The sequence below is a fragment of the Coloeus monedula genome (genome assembly GCF_965178545.1).
Source record: "Coloeus monedula genome assembly, chromosome: 39".
NCBI lineage: Eukaryota > Metazoa > Chordata > Aves > Passeriformes > Corvidae > Coloeus > Coloeus monedula.
In genome coordinates, this window is record NC_138819.1 from 36,541 (window position 1) to 46,693 (window position 10,153).

The 10,153-nt window shown below is 66.2% G+C and overlaps 2 protein-coding genes across 6 annotated transcripts; both read right to left on the reverse strand.

Moving 5' to 3' along the window:
* Positions 1-11: 11 nt before the first annotated feature.
* LOC309584426 (EGF-containing fibulin-like extracellular matrix protein 2) lies at positions 12-4,679 on the reverse strand (the record flags this gene model as incomplete). The annotated part of the gene is made up of 11 exons (XM_082300431.1): positions 12-32; positions 179-367; positions 805-988; positions 1,215-1,347; positions 1,733-1,846; positions 2,317-2,436; positions 2,591-2,707; positions 2,995-3,114; positions 3,514-3,774; positions 4,289-4,337; positions 4,587-4,679. The coding sequence occupies 11 exons, from the start codon at positions 4,677-4,679 to the stop codon at positions 12-14; spliced, it is 1,401 nt and encodes a 466-aa protein (XP_082156557.1).
* Positions 4,680-5,213: 534 nt separating this feature from the next.
* FIBP (FGF1 intracellular binding protein) lies at positions 5,214-10,114 on the reverse strand. 5 transcript variants are annotated; one of them, XM_082300287.1, is made up of 11 exons: positions 10,072-10,114; positions 9,596-9,682; positions 9,018-9,216; positions 8,688-8,814; positions 8,325-8,425; positions 7,740-7,873; positions 7,269-7,377; positions 6,751-6,814; positions 6,245-6,331; positions 6,031-6,128; positions 5,214-5,768 (listed from the first exon to the last, which is right to left on the reverse strand). In XM_082300287.1, exons 2-11 carry the CDS (start codon positions 9,678-9,680, stop codon positions 5,699-5,701), a joined length of 1,074 nt encoding a protein of 357 aa, XP_082156413.1. In that variant the 5' UTR covers positions 9,681-9,682; positions 10,072-10,114; the 3' UTR covers positions 5,214-5,698. The 5 variants fall into 5 exon arrangements, 4 of the variants coding, with proteins under 4 accessions (XP_082156413.1, XP_082156410.1, XP_082156411.1 ...); XM_082300284.1 differs by lacking the exon at positions 10,072-10,114 and having other exon boundaries at positions 8,688-9,216; positions 9,596-9,866; XM_082300285.1 differs by lacking the exons at positions 6,751-6,814; positions 10,072-10,114 and having other exon boundaries at positions 7,269-7,327; positions 8,688-9,216; positions 9,596-9,866.
* Between the last annotated feature and the right edge of the window lie 39 nt (positions 10,115-10,153).

A 10,153-nucleotide genomic window follows, 5' to 3' on the forward strand; every position in this document is an offset into this window, starting at 1 on the left:
CAGAGGGTTCTTCAGGGGGTCCTGGAAAAGACCTGGGGGAAATCGGAGGTCCCAGGGGGAGTTGGGGAGTCCCAGGTGGGTTTGGAGACCCCAGGGCACGGTTGGGGCTCCTGGAGGTGTTTTGGGGGTCCTGGGGGGAGTTTGGGAGTTTCACCCCCTAGAATGGGTGGGCCCCTACTGCCAGGTGGAGGCGGAGCAAGGCCAGGCCACGCCCACGCGGAGGGGGCGGGTCCCAAGCGCTGGTGGGCGTGGTCTCGGCGGGCGGGGGGCGGGGCCCGGGTGGGAGGAGCTCCAGTTCCAGCAGCAGCTGCCGCGGGCCCGCCAGGGGGCGCGTGAGCTCCAGCAGCGAGCTGTGATTGGTCAGTGCCTGCCGGGGGGGCGGGGTCACACGGAGACCCCAACCCCACCTCCCGGGCCCCCCGAATTCCCACCCCCCCTCCAAATGTCCTAAAGACCCCCGAAAAACACCGAGTGGCACCACAGAGAATCAAACCCCCCCAGTTCCCCCTGGGCCCCCCAAACTCCCATTGAACCCCCCCAAATGCCTTAAAGACCCCCTTCCAAATACCCCAAAGGACACCAAAGAGACCCCAAATCACCCCACAGATCCCCCAACCCCCCACTTAACCCTTCCCCACTGCCCTCTAGACCCTCCCAAAATACCTCAGAACCTCCTCAAAACCACACCAGACACCCTCAAATTTCCCCTTAGCCCCCCCCAAAATGCCTCAGAACTACCCCAGATTCTGCTGAGCCCCACCACAAGCTCTCTCCACCCCCCCAAACCCTCCGAGCCCCTGGTACCCGCAGGCGAAAGGTGCCAGGGGGGCCTCCCCGCAGCCGCAGCCTTTGGGGGTCCCCCGGGGGGTGCTGGAGCTGGAAAATCCCAGTGGGAACATCGGGAATTTGGGGAATGGCCAGGAAACGATGGAGGAGCCAACGGGGGCGGGGGGCGCAGCCAGGGACACCCTCGGGGCACACGCAGGTCCTGGAGATCCCCAAAAAGGAGCGTCAGGGGGGGCTCCAAACCCCCCGGAGCCCCCAAAAACTCCCCTCAGATCTTTCCCCTTCCCCCCCGGTGGGGTTACAGGGATCCCCCAGGATTTTGGGGTGACCTGGTGGGGGTCACAAGGAGTCTCCCCAGATTTTGGGGGTGCACAGAGGGATCGCGTCCTGTCCCTGGGGTTTTGGGGTGCGTAGGGGGGGGTACCTACCCGTTGCTGCGGGGGTGAGATGTGTAGGGTCCCCGGCAGAGCTCGCGGGGGATGCAGAGGTGCCCCCCAAAAGTGTTGAGGCAGCTCTGGGCCCCCCTGCAGTCGTGGGAGCCCTCAGCGCACTCGTCCCGATCTGGAGGGGAATGGGGGGGGCTTTGGGGGCGGCTGAGCCCCCTTCACACTGACCACAAAGCCCTCGACCCCCCAGAGCTCCCCCAAAACACCCCAGAGCTCTGCCCAAACCCGCCCCTGACATCACCAACAAGGAAGGGCCCTCAAATCCCACACAAAGCCCCCAAACCGCCTCACAGCCCCCCCAAATCACTCCCAGAGCCCACTCAGCCTCCCCACAGAGCCCCCGAGTCCCCCCACCCACCACAAACGGCTCCCCCACTGCCCCAGAGCCCCCACAGCTCCCAAACCGCACCAGAGACACTGCCCAAACCATCCCACAGCCCCTCCAAAGCCCCAAAACCGCCCCAAAGCCCCCCCCAGCCCCTTCCTGAGCCCCCCCATACCCCGGCACAGCCCCCTGTCCTCAGCGTAGCCAGGGGGGCAGAGGCAGCTAAAGCCCCCTGGGAGATTCTGGCAGCGATGCTGGCACGGGACCCCCGCCTGGCACTCGTCCACGTCTGAGAGACCCCCACGAGGTGCGGGGGACAGAGACCCCGGTGAGGCCCTGCAGTGACGACGAGGGCGGGGGGCGGGGCAGAGCCACCGGTGGCCCCGCGGTGACACCCGAGGGGTCTCACAGCCCCACCCCGGCAACGCCCGTGCCACACCCACCCCACCCCACCCCACCCCACCCCACCCCACCCCGCCCGCCCAGCAGTGGGTGGCCCGCGGTGGGGGCGGGACTGCGAACCGGGGGAGGGGCTCTGTGTCTGTGGGAGGGGCCTGATAGCAGGGTGGGGCTCTGGGCGGGGAAGGGGGCGTGGTCATGACTCTGGGGGCGGTGCTACTGCTCTATGGGCGTGGCTACTTATCGGGGGACGTGTCCATACCCAGGGTGGGCATGTCTACAGCAGATGGGTGTGCTCAGGACCGGGGGGCGTGTCCATAAGGGAATGGGCGTGTCCTCACCTGGCTGGGCGTGTCTTACCGTGGCACTCGTGCCCGTCAGCGCCCAGTGCAAAGCCGGGGCGGCAGCGGCAGCGGAAGGAGCCGAAGGTGTTGAGGCAGTGCTGGGAGCAGCGGGCGCCCATGGAGCACTCGTCCACGTCTGTGGGCGGGAAGGAGGGGCTTCCTTCGGGAGAGGATTTGGGAGGCCTCACCTCCCCCCAACCCTCCAGGGCCCAATTACAGTGGGGGAAATCCTCCCCCCCTACATCTGGGGGTGTCCCGGGGGGGTCTCAGTGGCCTGGGGGGGCTCTGACCAAGGCAGGAGCGGCCGTCAGGGCCGAGGCTGAACCCGGGGTGGCAGCGACAGGCAAAGGCTCCAGGGGAGTTGGCGCAGCTGTGCTGGCACCAGCGGAACTGGCACTCGTCCTCATCTGTGCCAGAAACAGCCAAAACCACCCCATAAACACCCCCTGGAACCCACACCCAGCCCTCCTCCTCATCTGCGCCAGAAACAGCCAAAACCACCCCAAAACTACCCCATAAACACCCCTGAGCTCCAAACCCACCCTACAGAGCCCCACAGCTCCCTTTACCCCATAGCCCCACCCCAAATCCCCCCATATTCCCCCCGAACTCCCCCACAGTTCATTCTAGTCCCCCCAAATCCTCCCCAAAACTCCCGTCACCCTCCCACGCCCCCCAGGACCCCTGCACTGACCCACGCACTCGGTGCGCCAGTGTCGGTAGCCAGGGGGGCAGCGGCACTCAAAGCCCCCCGGGAGGTTGATGCAGTCCTGGCTGGGCCGGCACGGGGGGGGCCCTGCGCACTCGTCCACGTCTGGGGGAGGGCACAGGAGGGGGAGAAGCACCGGGACTCCCCCCTGACTGACCCCCAATCATGGGATCACCCCCCCCACCCCTGCAGGGACCCCCCAAAATCACACCCAAAAACCCCCGGGGCAGCCCCACCCTCCCAGGCCACACCCCAAAACACAACCTGTGCTTTAGCCCGGCCCACAAAGCAGCCCCACCCCCCTAGACCACGCCTCGCCTGTAAACCACGCCCACAAACCAGCTCCACCCTCCTTTTGGCTCCACCTGCTGCTCCTTGGCCACACCCGCCACCCGTTTGACCACACCCCTGCATCTTTCAACAGCCTCGCCCACCGATTTGCATAACCATAGCCACGCCCCTCGCCGCGGGCCCACGCACCCCTCAGGCTCCGCCCCTTCTCACCTGCGCAGGTGCCGTCGGGGGCGGGGCCGAATCCGGGCGGGCAGCGGCCGTCGGGGGCCGGGGCCGGGGCCGGGGCCGGGGCCGGGGGCGGGGCCGGGGGCGGGGCCGGGCCGGGGCCGGGGCCGGGGCCGGGGCCGGGGCCGGGGCCGGGGCTGAGCAGCGCGGCCGAGCGCGGCAGGCACAGGTACCCCCCGAAATGGTTCAGGCACTTCATGGATCCCCGGCACGGCGGCGGCCCCGCCCCCGCGCACTCGTCCACGTCTGGAGGGGTCCGGGGGGGCAGTAAAGGGGAACCCCCCCAAACCAGCCCCGTCACCCACTGAATCCCCAAAGCACCCCGAGAGGGGACCCCGTGCCCCCCTGCCGCAAAACAGCCCCAAGATCTCCCCCAAACACTCCCTGAGACCCCATCGAACTCCCTCAGGATTCCCCCAAAACACCCCCCGAGACCCTAAACCGCTCCTCCCCAACACCCCCGACCCCTCCTGAAGTGACCCTGGGAGCACCCAAACACCCATGGGGAGGGAACACCGAGAAGGGACCCCCGAGACACCCCCAGTCCCCAAAACCAGCCTGGGAACCCCCAGAACCCCACCACATCCTCGGGGGGGCCGGGACCTCCGAATGCCTCCTGCGGACCCCGGGACACCCCAAAACCCGAGAACCCCGCCCCCCTCAAATTTGGGACCCTCAACCCCCTCAGACTGGGGACCCAGACCCAACTTCCCCCCCCCCCACAAGCTGGGGGCCCCAACCCTCAGATCCCCTCCCCCACCTTTGCAGTGCTCGGTTTCGGGGTCCCACTCGTACCCATCGCTGCACTCCTGGGGGGGGGCGAGAGAGAGGGGGTCACCCACCCCCCCTGACCCCCCCCAAGTGACCCCACACCCCTCCCCCCGCCCCCACCCTCCCCATCCCAGCCCCTCCCCCATCACGACTCCAGAAGTTTGGGAATGGGGGAGGGGCCAAGGTATTTTTTGGGAGGGGGGACTCGGGCGTTTGGGGGGGGAGAAGATTTGGGGAGGGGAACCAGAACCCCCCCGCCCCTTCCCCCCAAATCGCCCCTTCCCCACCGCATAATCCTCGGGCTCCTCCAGGTCCGGGGGGGCCGCGGGGGCCACGGTGGCGCTGAGGAAGAGGAGGAGGAGCAGCGAGGGGGGGCCCATGGCGCTGAGGGGGTCAGGGGGCGTCACCCTAAACTCTGTGACCCGCCGGAGGGGCCCAGCCCCCTCCTGGCAGCCCCCCCCTCCATCCCCGGGACGCCCCTCCCCTACCAAAGCCCCCTCCGGGGTTGGGGGAGGAAGGGGCGTCGCTGTGGGGGAGGGGCGTTTCGAGGCGGGGGCCCCGCCGTGGGAGGAGTGGAGGTGAGCCCCCCCCCCCCCCCCCCCCCCAAAAAAACCCCGTGGCCTCACTTACCCCTCTCGGCTCTGGCCCCTCCCCCCAGGCTCAACAGATCCTCCCCCCCCAAAATCGGCCCCGAAGCGCGGGAGGGCCCCTCCCCCATCCCTCAATGCCCCTCCCCCTCCCTTCATTCCCCCAAACCCCCCCCGAGATTTGGGGACCCTTCAATTCTCCCCCTCCCAAACCCACCCCTTCCCCAAAATCTCGGGGTCCCCCCCAAGCCACCCCCCACAAACGCCTCCAATTCAGCTCCATTTCCACCTCTTTATTACTCCCTCCCCCCCCACCCCCCCCCGCCCTTCTGGGGTCACGTGGGAGGAGCGCCCAAAAATTTCGGGGTTTCCCCCATTGTGGAGCGGTCCCGCTTGCCAGACACCCCCAGCTTTGGGGAGTCTCCATGGGGTTAAGTCGAGGTGTCCCAGTTTTGGAGTCACCCCTTTTTTTGGGGTTCCCCAATTCCCAATGTCCCGATTTTTGGGGTGCTGCCACTCCCGCATCCACTGGATTTGGGGTGTCCTAATGCCCACAGTCCCCATTTCCGGGGGATCCCTCGGACTCCAAATATCCAAATTTTGGGATGCTGCTCCTCCATCCTTGGGGCTGTCAGATTTTCGGGATTCCCCCCCTTTTTGGGGTCCCATATTTGGAAGCTGCCCCATTTTTGGGGTGTCCCTTGCCATTCGGGGGGCAACTCCCAAATCCTTTAATTTCCCAGGGGTGTCGCATCCTCGGGGTACCCCAGTTTTGGGGTCTGCGGTTTTCGGGGCCGGCCCGTTTTTGGGGCTCAGTCGTGGTACATGCGCAGCAGGCAGGCGGTGATGGCGGCCATGTAGCGCTCCCACAGCGCCTGGTGCCTGCAAAACAGGGCAGCCCAAAACTTTGGGGGGGGTCCCTCGCTTTCAGGGAACCCCCCTGGTGTTTCAAATCACCCCTCAGCCCAGTTTTGGGGTGTTTTTAGGGTCCCTCTAAAGGTTGCCGGGGAAGATTTGAGGAAATCAGGGGGGTTTCCAATTCTGGGGTCTCACCTGAAGCCTGGCAGGTTCCAGGGGGGATCTGGGGGTGCTCAGGGGAATTTGAGGGTGGTTTAAGGGGGTGTTTCCGGTTTTGGGGTCTCACCTGAAGCCGGGCAGGTTTCGGGGTGCCGCCGTGTACTGGGTCAGGAAGAGCCGCAGGTCCCCCGGGCTCCACTTGTCGGAGCGGCAGGGCTCGATCACCTGCGGGGACCCCAAAGCCCACCCGGATTTTTTGGGGGGGGTTCCCAGTTTAGAGAATCCTACTCCAGGAATGCCAGGAAGTTTTTTAGATTCCCGTTTTTGGGGTCCACCCTCACCTTCTCCACCAGGTCCACGAAGAAATCCCGAACGTCACGGGCGTGGGTCAACTTCCCCCCCACGTTCACCAGCGCCCGGGACAGCGCCTGGGGGGGACAAGGGTGTTTTGGGCACCCCCCCAAACCTGGGACCCTCCCCCAGAGCCCCCCAAACCCAGGAATCCCTCCCAAGCGCAGACCCGGTTCTTTGTGGGGGGAGCCCAGGATTTCGGGGAACTCCCATAACCAGGACCACCCTCCCAGGACCACCTGAGCCCCCCAAAAAGAACACCCAGGACCTCAGGGGGCTCTCAGGATTTTGGAGACCCACCCCTCATCCCAAAATTCCCTTCAGGGGGAAACCCAATGCTGGGGACCCCCCCCCCCCATTCACCCACTCACCCCCCACAAAGGTGCCCGGGGGGGTCCCCTGGGATTTTAGGGGGTCCCAGGATTTTTCAGGCGGTTCAGGGGGATTTTGGGTCCCCTCCCCCCCCTCAGGACTCCCCCTTTTTTCAGGGGTTCACCTTGAAATTGGCCTCGAGCTCGTTGTAGACCGAGATCTTCCCCCGCAGGGCCGAGCACACCAGGCTAGGGGGAGGGGGTGATTTGGGGGGGCCCAGGGACCCCCCAAAACCGGGGCCCCCCCCGAGGACTCCAGCAGCCCCTCCCCCCCCACCCCAAGAAAGACCCAAGGTTTGGGGGGGGACCCAGGAATTTGGGGCACAAATGGCATTTTTGTGGGGGGCACTGGGCCACCCACCCACAAACTGGAGAAGTTTGGGGAGATCCAAGGGTTTGGGGAGATGAAAGTTTGGGGGATCCCAGGAAATTCTGCAGGACCTGGAGATTTGGGGGACCCGCCCAGTTTTGGGGGCCCCAGGGGTCTGAGGGGGCTCCACTGCTGGGGTGGCCCTGCTCGCAGTGAGCCTGCTTTTGGGGTGCCCCATAGAGTTGGGGTGCCCATTATCAGGGTGTGGCTGTTTTTGCTGTCCCTGTTTTTGGGGTGTCCTTGTCCTGGGGTGTCCCCATCCTGCGGTGTCACCTCTTGTGCTGGTCCAGCAGGTCCTTGTCGGTCACCAGCACCTTCAGCTCTTTCAGGTCCTGCAGGAAAGACTTGGGCAGGTCCCCATCTGGCTCAGCTGCCTCGGGTGCTGGGGACAGGGGGATACCGGGGTCACGTGGGGACAGGGGGACACTGGGGACACCACGGAGGTGTCACAGTCACAGAGACACTGGGGATGCTGGGGACATCTTGGGGTCATGGAAACATTGGTGGTCACCAGGGTCCCCCAGGGTCACCAGAACACCAGGTCACGCCTGGGGGGTTCCCGATGTCACCAGGGGGGTCTCTGAGTGTCCCTGATGTCCCCAAGGCATCTCCTCGCCCAGAGCCCCCCACCTCCCTCCCACACTGAGGATGTCACCCACATGTCCCCCACACTGGGGGGTGTCCCCAGGCGTGGCAGCGGGGTCTCGGGTGATTTGGGGGGTGTGGGGGGCTTCCGGGGCTCACCCAGTGCCCCCTGGCTCCAGTGCCCCATCATGCTCTGGGCGCAGGCGGCGAAGTCCCCAAAGGTCAGGAACTGCAGGCGCCGCTTGCCGGTCTCAAAGCGGCTGTTGGCAAAGAACACGATGGCGGCGTAGTCCCTGGGGGGGCAAAACGGGGTGGTCAGGGGTCCCCGGTCTCCAAAGGAAACCCCAAACCTCCCTTAAACCCCTCAACAACCCCAACACCCTCCGGCACCCCAAATCCTCCCTTAGCACCCTAAACCCCGCCTAAGCACCTCCAAACCCCCCCCACATTCCCAAACCACTCCTAGAACCCCCAACCCCCCCTCGCAGGTGTTGCCTGCACCCCAAAACCCTCCCCCACAATGGGGGTCCTAAAAATCCTTCTTGACCCCCACCGGGACTCCCCTGGGACCCCCCCCCGGCAGCACTGGAGAACCCCCCAGCACCTTCAGGTGGTCCCAACACCCCCTGGGGCCCCCTAAATCCACCCCCAGGGGCAGCCCCTTTCCCCCCCTCCCCCAATTTGGGCCCCCCCCCCCCCCCCAATTTGAAGCCCTGTCCCAATTTGGGGCCTCCCCAGACCCACCGTGCGAGGGGTGGGGGCAGCAGGAAGAGCTGCTGGATGTTCTCGGCCAGGGGCCCCCGCAGCTCCTCCACGGCCTTGAAAACTCTCTTGAAGTTGTCAAACTGGGGGGATGGGGAGGGTCAGTGCCGCAAAATCACCCCAAAACCCCCCCAGACGCCAGAACCCCCCAGAACCTGCAAAACCCCTTTGAACTCCCCCACTCCAAGCTCCCCAGTAGGGCCAGGCCACGCCCCCCGCCAGCCAAAGCCCCCCCCCGTTTTTGGGGTTTTCCTCCCCATTTTTGGGGTTTCTCCCCCATTTCCCTCCCCCCTGGTTTAGGATTCCCCCGTTTCTCCCCCGGCCCCCCTGGGTTTGGGCTCCCACCTGGCGCCGGCAGCTGCGGATCCCGACCCCGGTGCGGGCGCTGATCTCATCCAGCTCCTTCTTGGTGCCCTTGGAGAGTTTCTTACCGAGGAGCTCCCGGGCCAGGGCCTCATCAAAGGCGTAGTACCTGGGGGGCCCAGCACCTGTCCCAGCGCTCCCAGTCCCCCCACCTGTCCTTCCCTGTTCACTCCCAGTCCTCCCAGTGTCCCCAGTTATGCTGTTCCAGTCTCTCCCAGTCCCACCAGTTTGCCCAGTACCGCTGCATGAGCACGGCCTGGCACTCGGGGGGATGTCCCAGCGCCCCCCAGTCCCTCCCAGTGCCCCCAGTACCGCTGCACGAGCAGCGCCTGCCGCTCGGGGGGGATCTGGAACAGCAGCTGCTGCAGCAGCCGGGGCGGGGCGTGCAGGAGCCGCTCCAGCATCTGGAAGGTTCTGTAGTGGTCGCGGGTGTCGCTCTGCAGCACCGCCACCGATGTCCCCTCCCGCTCCAGCACCCCGCCCCGCAGGCGCCGCGCCACCGCCTCGGCCACTGCGACAGGGACGTTGGGGACATTTAGGATGTGAGGGACACTGGGGACAGCACTGGGACATTGGGGACATTGGGGGTGCCATTGGGACATTGGGGACAGCACTGGGGACACTGGGTATCCCCCAGGTGTGTGCCAAGCGTCCTCCAGATGTGTTCAGGTGTGTCCCACTTGTCCCAGCTGTGTCCCAGCTGTGTTCCAGCTGCGTTCCAGCTGCCCCTGCTGTGTCCCCAGCTGTGTCCCAGCCATTGCTCCTCAGGCGGATCCCAGCTGTGTCCCAGCTGTCCCCAAATGTCCCAAGGTGTGTCCCATTGTCCCGAATGCGTCCCAGCTGTCCCAGGTGTGTCCCCGGCCATGGCCCAGCTGTCCCGTGTCCCTCACCCGAGTGCCCGTCCAGCCACAGCCGGTACACCTCCTCGTCGATCAGTGTCGTGTTCCCCACAAACACGTCCAGGTCGCTGCTCATCCCTGCGGGGGGCCACGGTGTCCCCAAGCGTCCCCAAATGTCCCCAATGGCCCCAAGCAGCCCCAGACATGCTGACCCCACACCGGGACACGCTGACCCCAAACAGGGACACGCTGACCCTAAACTGGGCCGTACTGGGAACGCCCTGAGCCCCTCCTGGGATCACCCCGGCGCCAAACTGGCCCGTACTGGGACCCTCTGACCCCAACTGGGCCATACTGGGAGTCCCTCCCCACACCCCAGCCCAAACTGGGACCGCCCCCCCGAAACTGGGCCGCACTGGGAGCCCCTCCCCCCCAAAGAGCAGTTACGACCCCTTCCCCCCGGGAGACCGCCGGGACCCTCGCCCCTCCCCCAGCCCCTGCCCCCTCCCCGCCCCTCCCCCACCGACCGGCGCCGTCCCGCGCGCTCCTCGCGCGACGCAGAGCGATGGCGTCACGGGCGCGGCGGTGACGTCACGGTGGGGCGGGGCC

Excerpts from the sequence above, each read along its gene's own strand:
- FIBP (XM_082300284.1), bottom strand. The coding sequence starts at position 9,750 with ATGTCTGGGGCTGCTTGGGGCCATTGGGGACATTTGGGGACGCTTGGG. Across the intron at positions 6,332-6,750 it reads AGCTCGAGGCCAATTTCAAG|GCGCTGTCCCGGGCGCTGGT; the intron begins GTGAACCCCTGA and ends TGTCCCCCCCAG. Across the intron at positions 5,769-6,030 it reads CGAAACCTGCCCGGCTTCAG|GCACCAGGCGCTGTGGGAGC; the intron begins GTGAGACCCCAA and ends CCTGTTTTGCAG.